We start from the raw sequence: 16,149 nt of genomic DNA on the forward strand, positions 1-16,149 counted from the left end.
CTCTTCTTAAATTAACTGATTAGAACGTGTGCCATTTGGCTGTCCTGTGTCCCTTCGTGGATTGTAGAGTGGGTGATTTAGAAAGTTATCAATGTTGTTGTCGAGTCTGGTAGTTTTCTTCTAGGTACTCCGTTTTTTTCCCACTTTTTATTTACTTAATTCTTTCTTCATACACTTGAATTTATTGTCCGCCTTCTTTGAGATGAAAAACAAGAAACGTAAAATTGCGTTTTACGTACGAAGTAGGCCAAAAAATTGATTTCGTTCAATTCAAGAAGAAAGTGCTAATGTTCTTAAAATTTCAAGAAGAAACACGTAATATATTTGTTGTGTAAGAGTTTATGATAAAATCAATGGATTCGATTGTGAATATAATTTATACAACATAATCAGAGTAGTGTCGTTTTGAAACAAACCATATAAGAACGATAATATGAAATAAGCTCCTATAAAAGAATTTTACTACTGGATTTTTGGTTGTGTACTGCGAACCGTTGTCTACTGAGTCAGTTATTGGCAAGTGATGGAAAAATTTAGATAATGTGGGGTAGAATTTAGATAGTAAGGTACAAACCACTTTCGAGGGTAAGATCTGTTTATTTTTCAACATAATTTTGCATGTGGTTGCCTTTTGAAATAAAAGTACATACAGGGTGTATCAAAAGTTCGGGATCATAGGCCAACTCCGTTCTAAGTAAAGATACGAAGATATAGACAGAAGGGAAAATTGTTGAAAATAGGTGGTTTTTAATCTAAAATTGAGAAATTTTTCCAATCGTACCAACTGTTTGCGGTTTACACTGGTAAGGCGCTCTTGTTACATGAAAAAACAATGTAAGCAAGAATGTAAAAAGAATGAAAAAAAATCTGGAAATACAGTAGATACATTGAATAGTGTTTGAAAAAAAAATTCGTATACTTTTGGCGATTAAAGTACTGGTAGCCTAGACACTTCTAAATGATAATGATAATAATAATAATACTTTAACGAGCAACTAGATATATTATTAGAACTATCAGATGTTTTTCCTTGTATTATATATTTGTACATTTGCTATTTACGTAATTCATTATTTTCCAGGTTAGATGTCACGTGAATGCTCTTTGTCTTTATATCCTTACCCTTGTTTACTTGGCAGATGTCTGACCACGAGGAGGATGATGAAGGTGAAGTAAGACAGGAGGCCAAAGAGAATGGGTTAGTGAAGAACACAAATTTCGATGACGTCGTAAAAGCGGAGAAGGAGAAGCGAGAGAAGGCCAAACAAGATAGTCAGAGAAAAAAGGAGAAAGATAGAGAGGACAGGTGAGAAATGCAAACAAGTATTAGTATTTATTGTATCATTAACATAATCAAGCCATTGGCTGATCACTTTTCGCATATTAACAAATTTCTGTGCACTGCGATCTCTAACTAGCGTAAATAATTGTAATTGTTTTCTTAGTCTATCTCAGGCCCTCCTCTGTAACGACTCGGCATAGGCTTAGACATTGTCATTGATATGTTCCATACCATTATTGTAACACAACCAAGAATCCATATTAATAGCACCGTATCTACAAGATTATAAATAACGTACGTCATCCTATCCCACAGCCAGTAAATTTTACCTAGATAAACTATTACAGAAACTCATTAATTAATTTCTGTACTTCATTTCTATAGGTACTATACCACCAACACTAAACATCAAGAAAGCAAAGAGCAGAAAAATTCGGTTCCCTTTTCTTTTCCAGTTCTCGCAATGCATGTGCCTAGTTATTAGCACTTTTTGCCTCTAACCGTACAATACCTTCCTTTAGGATTAGGTTTCTAGGGTGTCGACATCTAAAGCCATTTAGCCCGTCACGTACATGAAGGATGACGTCCCTCGGCGAGCACACTATCCGATGAAGGGGAAGGAAGAAAGAATGGGGAAAGGAAGGAAGTGGTCTGGGACCATACTATCCCGGCATTTGCCTAGTGTGAATGAGGAAAACCCAGGAAAACTCCACTCAAGATAGCTTGGCCTGAAAAAGCTGTTACACTTTTTTCAACTGAATCTCCACCGTGAATCGAACCTGGCACCAAAGGCGAGAGCGTTAGCAACTACGCCACGCGGGGCCAGTTAATTTATCTCCAGTGTTAATCTTACAATTAATTTCACCTAAGCTGATAGGTAATCAGAATAAGCGTATCTACTCTCTTCCTCTTTAACATCGCAATAAGGGGAAAGCTGATTTTAAGATACAGTATCGTTTAAAATTTAATTTTCCGTCCCAATTTGCTTGCGTTCGCAGTCGCTGAGAATGCATTGCTGTACTTGTAGCCACGATCAACCCCTGCTATCAATAATATTTCACTTTCATCTTTCAAAGGAGCATTAATTATTATTATTACATGTTTTTCTTTAGCTCACAATACGAGTTCTGGTTAACGTTGTCTTTCACCAAATCCTGCACCCTTAATTTAACTCATTTCCCGACGTCATTGAATGAAGAAATTTTGTACAGCGACATAAGTCGGATGATAATACAATACTTCGTTGTTATTTGTATATTTTGTATTAAGCTATTAATATTTTTCTCTATATATTTTTTTGTGTTACGCAAACAAAATGCTCTGGAGTTGGCATGTATTGTATAACATGCAGATGATGTTATTAAATTATTTTTCAGATTATGAAAGTACGATAGATTTCAAGAATTAGTTGAAAGTAAGAACGTCTTATAACAAAAAGTAAAAAATAAACTAAAATAATAAAATAGAAACATTGTTTCTTTACAAATAAAACAACCCATAAAAAGGTAAAACAAGTAAAAAAATAAAATAAAAATAAATTGTACTAAAAAGTAAGGTAAATCGTATTAGAAATTAAAAACTAATTCTGTTTTTGAGAAAATTACGTTAAAACATCTATTTGTTCATGACTATTTGAAAAGCTTGGGGAAGCGCTTGATATTATAAATTGATTTGTACATGCTATAAAATGTAAATGTTACAAACAACTCCTGTATACTTGATCATCTTATACGAACCATCAAGATAGAAGTCTTTTTTCATTTCAGATGATAAGCTACACGATGTTCTTCGCAATTCCGTTTTCCGTCAGGGGCCGCGGTGGCTCAGTGGTAGAGCGTTCACCTCTTGTGCTTGGGGTCCCGGGTTCGATCCCAACCCCCGCCAAGTGAACTTTGTGGTGGACAAACACCGTGTGCGTGGGTTTTCTCGGGGTTCTCCCGTTTCCTCCCACTTTCTTCATTCCACCATTCCATTCATTACTCATCACCGTCTCCTTTAGCCTAACCGGCATAACCGTGGGACGTAAAACTCAAAAGATTTTTCCGTTTTTCGTCTGAGACTTGGTACTACAACAGGAGGAGGACATAATGAACATTCTGTATCATAAATGCCACACCTCATCCCCCAGATAATCTTTACTTTCTTTCACTTGCAATAATTTCGTGATTTTGAACTGAATGGTGCCATGTGAACTAGTATGAACTGTCATCCTGTAATCGCAAAATTGAGCTAGTGAACATGGTATCAAGAACACTTCTGTTAACAGAGTTGAATAGAAAATAATTTGTTTTACTAAAATACGAAAACTATACGGCCTTATTTTAATGAGACAATTTCTAACGCCTTTAAGTCATACTGCGGATGAATTATAGAGCCATCTCGCACATTTACCAGACTACGACTTCATTGATGAATATTTTTCTCACAAGTGATTGTTACACATCGATAATTATGCCCCATTCTGTCTCATTCAGCTCGCGTTGTCACTCGTCGGTTCATTTTGACAGCTGTCACTGATATACACACTTCTGAGGGCTCACAGGCCTCTTAGTAGATCACGATGTGTATTGAATGCCAGAGAATATAAATTGCTTGAATCAGATATGCATATTGCTTGCAGTCGAGATTCGTTGAAAGGAATTGATAGGGAGGGGGAGTAAATGGAATGTAAAGTCAATTTTTACTTAGAAGTGTGCGTTGTGTTCCTATTATGATTAATGCAGTAATTTCCACAGTGGCTTTGGTGAAAACAAAATATTCAATTTTGACGCAATATGGGATATATTTTCTATGAGTCTTCTCAGTAATCCTCGTTTAGTGTTAAAATCGACCAAGAATAATGTAAGAATTTTTTTCATTATTATGTCCTCTTAAAATAGGGTCGATAATTTCGGTAAAAATTCTCCAGTTTTCATGAAACATGACGTGTATTTCGTTCGAGACTTAAAAGTGATGCCAACAGCTTAGAGTTAAAAATTAATGAGAAGTAAGAAGGTGAATACACTTCCATCCTTTAAAAGAATTAAAGATAACTTTAAAAAATAAAACTAATATTCATTAAGCATGGAATGTTCTTTCTTTGAGGCTTATTACTTGAGGTTGAAAATAGTCTAGTATAAAAAGACGAATTTATTTCTAATTAGGAAAATGTTGCATGTTAGCTTTAGTAAAAATTTCTGATTTTCATTAAACATGACTAGCATTTCGCTCGACACTTAAAGGTCTTCACAATGCTTACCCGCCCCCCGCCCTCGATCCTTCAGTTTGAAAGAACTAATAATTGTTGTCCAGCTAAAATTCGTATGACGTTCGAATATTAAAAACGAATATTCGAATAACAAGAAAAAATATTCGAATAATTTTAACAGCACTAGTCAAAACCTTATATCTAGTCTAGAAATTTGAGTTCCCGACGTCATGAGCTTCATGAGCTGCGCATCTAGGTTACTGGCCTATAAGTAAACGTCTGTAGACGAGGGTGACGACAAAACTGGGAAACTGTGAAATATTAGGGAACTTGAGAAATCAGGTAATTGTGCTGAAAGTCAGGGAATTTCGATTCGCTAAAAATGAGATTTTAAAGATATTTAGTAAGTTTGAAAATACTAAGACTGTTTCAAGTGGGATTGAGTGCTTGTTTTTTATTTAGCTACTTCAAAATTAGCAACTTGCATTTTCCACTAACGATTATGTGTAAAAAATAAATAAAATAATAATAATAATAAATATTAAAAATTACAGTTGTGCGCAATATCTTCTGCGTTTCACTTGTGCAGTGGAATATCATATTGGTGAGTTACCTGCAAAATGCATTTGGATCAACGATGCAATGGTAAATTTATTTTCGGTGCACGCATAATTCCTTTTTTTTTTTTTTTTTTTTTTCGTTCTGATTATTTTTTATTTTATCGGAGTTTCCTGTCTTGCTTTAAGTTAAGATAACTAATCACGCAAATGAAAGGATTTTGGACACCGTTACTTGTATTTGAGCTTCAGTGCTGTCATTGAAATATATTTTAGTTCGTAATGAGGTTTAGGTTCAGAAGTGCTTATGAGTTTACAAAATTGTTGATGAAGTTGTTCATCAACGTGTGCATTGAGTCAATACGGAGTGAATAGCCGGACCGATTTTATCGGGCTCTTGATCCCTAAATCTGGGATATGTCTACAGATAACAAAATGTACTTTCAACTTTATGCTTATATTCCAAACTATTTGGTCTAGGAATTAATTCGTGCGGTTGGTACGCACACATTGAAGCTGTAGTACAAACTCAAAATACATAAATACCTTAAGAAAAATATTGTCCATCGCTAGCCACCACTTTCGCCCATCTGTCAGGCAATGTACGGATTCCGTGGCGAAAGAAGTCCTCATCCTTGGAAGCGATCCAGTCAGAGACCCATGTTTCGATATCTTCTGAAGAAGTAAACTGCTGTCCAATCAAATCGTTGTTCATGCAATCGAACAAATAGTAGTCCGAAGGAGCAACGTCTGGTGAATACGGCGGGTGGGGTAAAACTTCCCATCCGACATTTTCTAAATAGGTTTTGACCGGTTTTGCGACATGTGGGCGAGCGTTATCATGTTGAACAATAAGTTTATCATGTCTGTTCTCCCATTCTGGTCGTGTTCTGGCCAGAGCTTGCTTCAAACGCATTAATTGTCGTCGATAACGTTCTCCATTCATAGTTTCACCCGGTTGCAGCAGCTCATAGTACACCACACCTTTCATATCCCACCATATGCACAGCATAACCTTTGCACAGTGAATATCTCGTTTTGGTTGTGATGGACCTGGTTCACCTGGTTTCACCCAGGCCTTTTTTCGTTTAGGGTTCTCGTAATGGATCCACTTCTCATCACCCGTAATAATTCGATGCAGAAACCCCTTTCTGCTCTGTCGTTGAAGCAGCAATTCGCAAATGGTTTTTCGTCTTTCAACGTCTCTGTCTTTCAATTCATGTGGAACCCAATGTGACATCTTTTGAATCATTCCCATGGCTTTCAAGCGTTTGGAGACTGTTGTTTGATCAACGCCTAATGCTGCTGCAAGTTGTTCCTGCGTTTGACACGAATCCTGCTCGAGCAATGCTGTCAATTCTTCGTCTTGAAATTTTTTTGGCTGTCCAGCTCGCTCTTGGTCTGCCAAGCCGAAATCACCACTTCTAAACCGTGCAAACCACTTCTGACACGTTCGCTCAGCTAGAGCGTGGTCACCATACACTTCCACCAAAATACGATGACTTTCAGTCGCACTTTTCTGCATGTTAAAGTAATGCAGCAGGACACCCCGCAAAAACACTTTATCAGGCACAAATTGCGCCATGTTCACTTAACTACAAACTGGTGTTGTTGACGCTTTAATCCACTGCCCTATACTACGAACGATACGCGATGACAGGGGTTTGCAACACATGTGTGGATACACGGAACTGTGGGACGCTCCGTTCGTTGCGCCATCTCTTGTCCACCCGCACGAATTAATTCCTAGACCAAATATGTTAATTATTAAGCGTTTGTGGTACATGAGTGCCATTGTCCCATTCTCTCTCTCTCTCTTTTTTTCGTTCTTTTTGATTATTCTTTAAGCTAAAATTTTGTATGCTTTTTCATTGCCAATACAAAATGTTCGAAAAACAGTGTTTTTTCAGACAAGACTTATAAAAAATATTTTGTAACCGGAATACTATTTTTGAGGGTGGAGTACAAAAACTATCTGGGGATTGGAGAGCGTACTACCCATTGGAATACCCATTCTACCACCTCTCTCCAAAAATAACAACAGGACTTTTTATTTAAATAAAAAATAACAAGAACAGGATTTTTTATTTAGCAATTCGCACATAAATCTGAAATGAAAGAAAGAAAAACAACTATTAGAATTTACTATTCAAATTATCGTCAAATAATATTCATTTGTTTCCAGTACGCTGTAGAAGTGACGAAGTTTAATGATATGCAGTTCCTGCTTTAATGTTGACGTCTTTGTACTGACCGTCTTCTTGGATTCAGAAATACCAAGTAGGAGGGTTTTCCCGGAGTTTTCCGGTTTCCTTTCGTATTCACCTTTCTTTCGTTCATACATCATTAACTAACGTTAAAGAAATGATTTAATGTGAAGTATTGATGTGAAGCAACGGACTTTCTTCAGCCAATAAGCGTAAGGCACCTTCTGGAACAATGAAACTATGCATTTACAGTGGTTTACTTCTTACAACCGTTAATGTTCTGGGACACAACTTTATTCTTCCTGTGGCATAAACTGTTGTTTGCTTGCTTGCTGGCGTGGAAATGTAGTTTACTTTCACGATAGTATTCGTTGCTGGAAAATAAAAAGTTCTGTAATCACGCAAATGCCCGTACCTAATAGTTAACACGAGGTGATGATGCTCTTACGAGAAATTCCAAATTAATAAATAGCAGCCCGCGCAATTATGCTTCATTGTTTCGTTGTTTTAATTCAGCATTTTGATTTCTTATCTTCGAAATTTAACAGTGCTTAAAGGCCTAGACTATACACAACCAAAACGATAAAGAAGTAGCAAATGCAAGTTCATTTGATTTCGATGAATCAAAGCGGCTTACGCGGTAAAAGGAAAATATTTTATACAATCGTCAATAGTAGGCTTTTATTTACAGTGGCATAGTATTTTATAGAAAGGCAATCGAAAAGCGAAGGAAAGGGATAGGAGTGCATAGTAACAGCTTTCTGATAAACTTATTGAGCATTTTCAGAACATCACTACTGATTTAGCGTGGTTTATCCAGAGATGTTCAACCTCGCGAGGGTGGCCCTCTCGAGGGCATCCTCACCCTCAAGTTCCCTCGCCCACAGTGACGCGAGGGCGAGGGAGCGCGAGGGCAAGGACAAGTTTTGGCCGCGAGGGCGAGGACAAGCTTCGATTGCGAGGGTGAGGGTGCGCGTGGGCGAGGAAAAGCTTCGACGAAGAGGGTGACAGTGCGCGAGGGCGAGGACAAGTTTCGGCAGCGAGGGCGAGGACAAGCTTCGATGGCGAGGGTGAGTTTGCGCGAGGGCGAGGAAAAGCTTCGACGAAGAGGGCGAGGGTGCGCGAGGGCGAGGACAAGTTTCGGCAGCGAGGGCGAGGGTGCGCGAGGGCGAGGAAAAGCTTCGATGGCGAGGGTGAGTTTGCGCGAGGGCGAGGAAAAGCTGCGACGAAGAGGGCGAGGGTGCGCGAGGGCGAGGACAAGTTTCGGCAGCGAGGGTGAGGATGCGCGAGGGCGAGGACAATTTTCGGCAGCGAGGGTGAGGGTGGGCGAGGGCGAGGAAAAGCTTCGACGAAGAGGGCGAGGGTAAACAAGGGTGAGGGCCAAGTGTTACTGCGGGAGCGAGGGACTCGGGATTTTCCCGTTTCCTCCCGTTTTTTAATTCCACCTATTCTTTCATCATCATTCACTTGCAATTCCATCAGTCTCCTTTAGCCATCGATGGCATAACCGTTGGATGTTAAACTAAAGATTTATTTTATTTTATTTTATTTTATTTATTTATTTATTTATTTATTTTTTAAGATTGGTATCTTTGAAAGCGTTTTTAATATAGTGTAAGAATATGCAGCGCACAGTCTTGAAAAGGGAGACTATTTTGGGCGTCCAGTAGGCTTCTTTCTGTGATCTGTTACCCTTCATTATCGACGTTTTTATTATTTTTTTTCGCTAAAAAATAGGATATTAAAATAGAATGATTTGGTTCTATATCGCAAGTTTTAAAGCTTCCTGACAACTGATATTTAGTCAGCAAAGCATAGGAAAACTTAGAAATAAAGAAGCAAAACTACCTGAAGTATTCGGCTATGGTTCATCTAACCATGGGCGTCGTAACGAGGGGCTTGGGTGGTCGCGTTCCTCCCAGATTTTCGTCACACGTATGTAAGCAAACTAAGAAAATAAAAGCATATATTCAGGGGTGTAGTCGAGAGTATACAAAGGTGTATTGCTCAATCTTAGTCATTTGCGCATACTTTCTGCTTCAAGGCGTGTAGTACTATATTCAAAACTAGCATATATAACCTGTGAAATTTTTAAAACTAGCGTATACTCTGTGAAAATTTTAAGACTATGGTGTACGCCGTGTGAAATTTTAGGACTTGAGCAGGAAGTTTTTGATAGTCTATTATTGCAACACAGCCCCTGCCCGCTGCAGCCCCTAGTTATTCGCCTCTACTTTCTAAACATTTTCTATATGTTTTACATCCCTGGAGTTGGTGGCCCCGCATCGTGGAGGTTGTGAGGACATTATCTAAGCCTTTGGTCAAGTGACCTTACATTTGGACCTGTCAAGTGACCTTACATTTACATAGATTACTATTGAGATAAGTGGGTAAAACTGCATTCAGGTTTACACCTATAATTTCATGATTCGTAGTGTTCATCCTCCCGAAGGGGAACTTTCGAAGATCATCTCAATTTTAACTATAGAGAAACGTTCTCACACAACAGAATAAACATAATTTCAAGCCGTTCATGATCTATATTTAGAAAAAAATAGCACTCTACTAACGTAATTTGCTGTTTTGGAAAATATAAGTTTTACTTATGAATATCTGGGAATCAGTCGATCTGTCTGTATTCTGACGTATTAGAGTTAATGTCCCTTTATAATTCATCACCGATGCCGATGCTAAATGGCACGTGAATCTATAGTTTATGGTAGGATCCGAACCACCATAATCCGTTCAAACTTCACTCAAGGGAATCGAACCTGAGACTTGCTGCAAAGCAGACATGCTTGCTAGACACTATACTAACTTCCTTTGTATATTTCAATATCATTAACTTTCAGTAATCACCGGTAATCGACCTATAACCAGAGTCGAAGTCTAAGAGGGAGTTATTGAAAATGTTTAATTATCCTAATTTTTATGTAAATATTTCACTTTAGAATATTAGCGTTTAAATACTCCTCTCCCCCATACAACCATTACACACGCTAATACTATGTAACAAGCAGTAACGACTACATATTATCAGGTGCAACATTTAATCAATCAACATATAACATATAAAGCTTATAAAATGTTAATTAGTCAGCTGGATTACATCTTATGAAAAAAGTTGAATAATTTCCACCTTATATGTTAGTTGTTTGACATAACGTAAGCATGAAGGTAAGCTTAGATCTTTGTTCGAAATTCACATTGAAATGATATTCGCAAAGAATCTTCAGTGGGCTGAATCTCTTTCGTTCCAGGTTAACTACAAGACTACGATAATCGTAGGACGCAAAAATGAAGATTTTATTCCCCAGTCAGAATTTTTAAACTATCCTATCTCTTCAAGTCAATAATTGTCTGTTTTGCATTATTACTTTTCAACCACAGAGCAAAATAATTCAGTCACTCTACTCCTGTTTTAATGATGTATGGCAGCGTGTAACAAATTGTTGCGAGGTCCTGGGCAAGAAAAGTTTGTGATCGCCCTTTCAGTTTTTAATTGCTAATTATAATAAAATTTCTGGAAATCAATTAATCTACACATTTAATTATTTGTGCTAAAGAAAATAAAGGTTTGTTATCTTACTTTCCCGTTCCACCATTTCTTTCATCATCATTCACTTGCAATTACATCCATCTCCTTTAGCAGTTACATAACTCTGGGGCGCTAAACTAAAAATTTCATCTTTTCTTTCATTACTACAATCTTACAGTTTGCACGTATTAAAGTTTGCACGACATTATTAATTGTTGAATTGGTGGATTTATAAAATCAGTGCTAAATCATTTTAGGCTCGATAATCTTTCCAAGGCCCCTGGAGGCGCTAAGCTCTGAGTGTGCCATTTAGGGAGGAACGGTGGCTCAGCGATAGAGAAATTACCTTTGTTCGAAGGGTCGCATGTTCGATTCCCGTCCAAGTAAGTTCGTGGTGGAGGACATCGTGTTCGTGGGTTTTCTGGGGATTCTCCAGTTTCCTACCACATTCTCATTCAACTATTTCTTTCATCATTCACTTCTGTCTTCTTTAGCATTTAGCTTGCATAATTGTGGGATCTTAAACTAAAGATTTCATTTTTCATTTACCTTTACGTATTTGTAGTGTAAGGAATCCTTGAGACAACGTTTGAAAGATATCATTTCATAATTGTGGGAATTACTGAAAATAAACTTTTCAACAATGATAGCTGCCAAAAATGAACCAAGACCAAAGTGATAAAGTGCACAAATTGGCCCCTAGGGTAGTTTCTTAAGACAAAGTTTCATATTTATGGCAATTATTGAAAAAAATTCAAAATTTTAACATTGTTAAGGTAGGACAAATGTATCTCTATTAGTGGTGAATATTAACAATATTTGAGCATCGAAATTAACCTTACAAGCACATTGACACATTTCAGTTTATATTTTAAAATACCAATTAACTTAGATTCACATTCAAATCAATGAAGTCATTCATGTTATAGGTTAGAGTGGGTATATATTTCCGAGTGATAATTCAACAATAGTGTTCTGAAGTATTTTATTTGTTTGCTGACGGAGTTTCAAAATTAAGCTCTTTAGATCTCTCCCTTTGAATTTGTTCAAATTCCTCAGTTACGCTACATACATCAGGGATGGCCAACGTGTTGACTGTCAAATTCTGACAGATAGTCCGCGGCAGTCACTCTACCGCCACTCATCAAACCTTGATTTCACTCTCACCCTCATGAGAGCCGCCCTTGTGTGGCTGAATACTTATGCTTGCATCGTAGTTCAAGGAACATTTTAAAGTAAAGGCATTGGATACTGTTGATAAATGATGTAAACGTCATTATCGACCGAGATCTCCATTGTAACAGTTGTTCCATTTTAGGTGTTCCACAGTAAGTTATACGATGATATGTTTAGTTTCCTTTCTTTAGGATGTATGTTAAGCAAGGGCGGATGAAGGACGGACTTCTGGTGGGGGTAGTGGGTTGTAATACTGCTACTTAGAGCTACTTTTAAGAGCTCCAAACTCTGGGATGCGTTTTTTTTTTTTTTTTTTTTTTTTTTTGTATATATAAAATAAAGAAGTTTCCTCTTCGGGGGGGGGGGAGCAATCGCTCCGATCGCCCCCCCTGGATCCGCCACTGACGATAAGGAAATAATTCAACAAATAGGTTGAATAATTGATGCTCTGATCCTCACGAAGGAGGCCCAGAGGGTGCGCGAGGGCGAGGAAAAGTTTTGAGCACGAAGGCGAGGGCGAGCGAGGATAATGGACAACTCCTATCGCGAGGGCGAGGACAAGCTTCGATGGCGAGGGTGAGGGTGCGCGAGGGCGAGGAAAAGCTTCGACGAAAAGGGTGAGGGTGTGCGAGTGCGAGGAGAAGCTTCGATTTCGAGGGTGAGGGTGCGCGAGGGCGAGGACAAGCTTCGATGGCGAGGGTGAGGGTGCGCGAGGGCGAGGACAAGTTTTGGCCGCGAGGGCGAGGGTGAGCGAGGGCGAGGACAAGCTTCGATGGCGAGAGTGAGGGTGCGCGAGGGCGAGGACAAGTTTTGGCCGCGAGGGCGAGGGTGCGCGAGGGCGAGGACAAGCTTCGACGGCGAGGGTGAGGGTGCGCGAGGGCGAGAACAAGTTTCGACAGCGAGGGTGAGGGCGCGCGAGGGCGAGGGCCAACTGCTACTGCGAGGGCGAGGGTGAGTGAGGTCGAAGTAAAATGAACATCTATGGGTTTATCGAGTTCCAGAGGCAGGATCGAAATTGAAGAGGTGTTGTAGTGTTCGTTGTGTCTATTGTTTCTATGCATATATGAATAGATGTCAGTTCAAAGTATTCCAAACCGCGTTGAATCGTTCCTATTAGATAATTCTTTATCATAGATTCGGAAAGTATGAGGTGATATATTTTCTGCTCGCTGCAACTTTTTTTTTTTCGGAGACTTTATTATTTATTTTTTTATTTATTTATTTTTTCGTTTAGTAACATGGGACGACAAGCGGTAACAGGTCACATGAAACGTAAACAGCATACTCATATACCGTGTCGATCTCAATATCGGAACAGTTAGCGCCTTTGTAAATCAAGAAAACAAATCAGTACCTTCTTACTTGTAGTGTTACCCTATTTCTACCTCTTCTATACAGACCATAAAAGCCCTTGGCATTCTCTTTACGTTCTCATCACCTTCTTTCTCCAGCTCTTTTGTTTGCAGGGTTGGCAAAAACCATGTTTTTTATTGAAAACAATAAAAAAAAGTTTTTTTTTTCTTTTTGTTTAAGTAATTTGCTCTATGTATTTATATCACATATGGACAGAAATAAGTTTGTTCCGCATTGGTGTTATTATGCAACAACCGGATTATGTTGGAAGGGGTCACATAAACTTAAAGTGGAATCCAAACCGCTTCTCGGCTTACATCCGAGAGAAATTGTGTTTCATTTGAACTCGAAACCGGGACTAATTGGCCACAAATGCGATACGTCTACAACGGTACGTTGTATATTCTTATATTTTTGGGCAATAAGTATTTTATATATGTACTAAACCAGGTTATTTTGAAGAAGTGAGTTATAAATAATATGATTGTCAATATATATAAAGATATTCAGATGTCAAAAAAAATAATGAGATTGTCAATACGTGGTTGGCAGGACAACCAGATAACAATATATAATATAAATAAATAGAATTATAGCAAACGTAGCTTCGTCAGGGACAACCATATATACAGAAATATAAAATAAATAAATGGAATCAAATAGGAACGAAGTGTGCATAATTTAATTTAATGGCTCGAATTAATTTATAAAAGAACCAGTGTTTATCGTCTAACGTCTGCCGACTCACTCACGAAGGACTCCTGATAAAAATACGTTGTACTGATCTTTACATACTTGTTAATATAATTGTCGAGTCATTTCAGGACAACAAAATAAACAGTTGCACAAGTGAAACCATTATACAGAATTACATGTGGACAATTTCAAAATATTGCAGAGTACAGAAGAACTAATTTAGTACAAGTTAGTTCACTACGACGTTTATTAGTGCAGGTTAAAGAATACGACGACTTCATTTGCATATCAGTAAGAAAAGTGAATCAAGACACGAATTATTTGAGTCCACTTTGACTCTGACCCATTTATACGTAAATAGATATCAAAGATACTTCTGATTTCAATAATTGCCTCTCTTGGTGTTTGTATGGACCTCTCCCCCTCCCGCAAAAAAGTACGGCACTTCGATGTATTTTATCAATAGTAAACATTATTATAACTAAATAATATTTAGGATTTTTCTTTGATTGCAATTGCATAATAATAGTAACAAAATACAAAAAAATCACAAAAGAAACATTCATAAATTTATATATTGCATGGTATTATATGTTGCATGGTTGTGCAACCGGATGTGGATTTATTCCTGCGTCGCTGCTATTCTGTCGTATTGCTCCCTTCCAGTTGCACTTTTTTCTGCCACTGGTATATAGTCAGCTTCTGTAATAGTTACAAATTCCTCCGTTTGGCAACGCTTGACTCAATTGATAGAGTGGGTGAGATATAGACACTTGGAAGAAAGAAGTTATTCACAAAACAGAAACTCTCAAAGAACAAATACGCGTCTGGTGGTAGCAGGGGCGGATCCAGGCTGAATTTTGGGGGGAGGGTGGTCGTTCGAAGTCAATAGGTTTTATTTTACATTTATAATACAAAGGTGAAAATTCTTGTTATAGGTTTTATTTTTAAAATAAAAAATATCCTATTCTGAAGGGGGGAGGGGGAGATCGAGTCTCGAAGTAGAAAATGTCTTACCACTGGTCTAATTCCTAGCTCTGTGTCTTTCGTGCACATGATCCCGTGTTCGATTTCCGGCAGAGAGCATAAAATTAATCTCAAATCATTCACTTTCAATACTGATCTGTCTTTTTTAGCCTAAATTGCTGGAATGTTAAACTAATATTTTTTATGTATTTTTTCATTTTCGAAGGAAAAATCTTCTTCATGCTTCTTTATAGTAAAACAGCAGACAAAATATGTGGTTACTGAAAATGGACTCTTTGTCCCTTATATTCATACAAAGAAATGCTAACAAAATGCATATTGTCGGAGGGGAGAGGTGTTTCTGTACCCTAAAGAAAATAAGCAGAAAATATTTGCTGTAGCGATGCTTTCTATTCAGAAAAACTTGGCGAGCAGCATTTTAGATTTCAATGAAGTCATAGAAAAATTTGAAGCTCGAAAAGAACGAAGAAAGATCTTTCATTTTAAAGTAACGCATAGTTTACATAGTTTACTTAATTAAATAATTTTGTTTAACTGCGTGCATAAATATATGCAATTTTCTTCCTTTTTTCTTCTTTTCGGGTTAAGGATATCATTTATGGCTTACAGCACATGCTATATATTCGATTTATCTCTTGTTCAACGATGAGTGAAGAAATTTTGTATATAAATACTGTATAAACGTACATTGATAGTGGTTGTTTGAAAAAAAAAAAGAGTAATAGCTTATATTAAACCAATATTAGAGAATACACTTTAATCAATAAATATACAAATAGAGCTTAAAAGGACTTTCCTCTTCATATTTCCTGAATATGTTTTGGATAAGACTCAAGAATGCTGGGGGAAGGGAACACTTGCGCATTCCTACACATCTTTGATATTGCAACATTGCAACCGGTGCTTCTACAGACCACAAACCGCTACTGATATATATATATATATATATATATATATATATATATATATATATATATGGGTGATTCCACGAAAAAGGGAAATTTTCACTTGGAAAATTTTTGTTCCGTTGATGGTCGCCTATTTCGATAAAAATATCTCATGCACTTACTACTACTAAGTACATGTTAATTAAGTGTTCAGCAAAGCTGAATCGTTATTGGTGTAGTAAATATAAAATAATAAACTTTTCAGCACCCACGGAGTTG

General features: G+C 37.6%; 1 protein-coding gene across 1 annotated transcript in view; it reads left to right on the forward strand.

The window, feature by feature from the left end:
* LOC145693258 (coiled-coil domain-containing protein 43) overlaps positions 1-16,149 on the forward strand; it is a 56,762-nt gene that overhangs the window by 24,515 nt on the left and 16,098 nt on the right. The window contains exon 3 of the mRNA XM_081769093.1: positions 1,140-1,306. Within this exon, the coding sequence (XP_081625219.1) occupies positions 1,140-1,306 (167 nt within the window). The remainder of the gene's footprint in view (positions 1-1,139; positions 1,307-16,149) is intronic.

The sequence above is a fragment of the Thermobia domestica genome, chromosome 8 (assembly GCF_964235325.1).
Source record: "Thermobia domestica chromosome 8, izTheDome1.hap1.1, whole genome shotgun sequence".
NCBI classification, from domain to species: Eukaryota; Metazoa; Arthropoda; class Insecta; order Zygentoma; family Lepismatidae; genus Thermobia; species Thermobia domestica.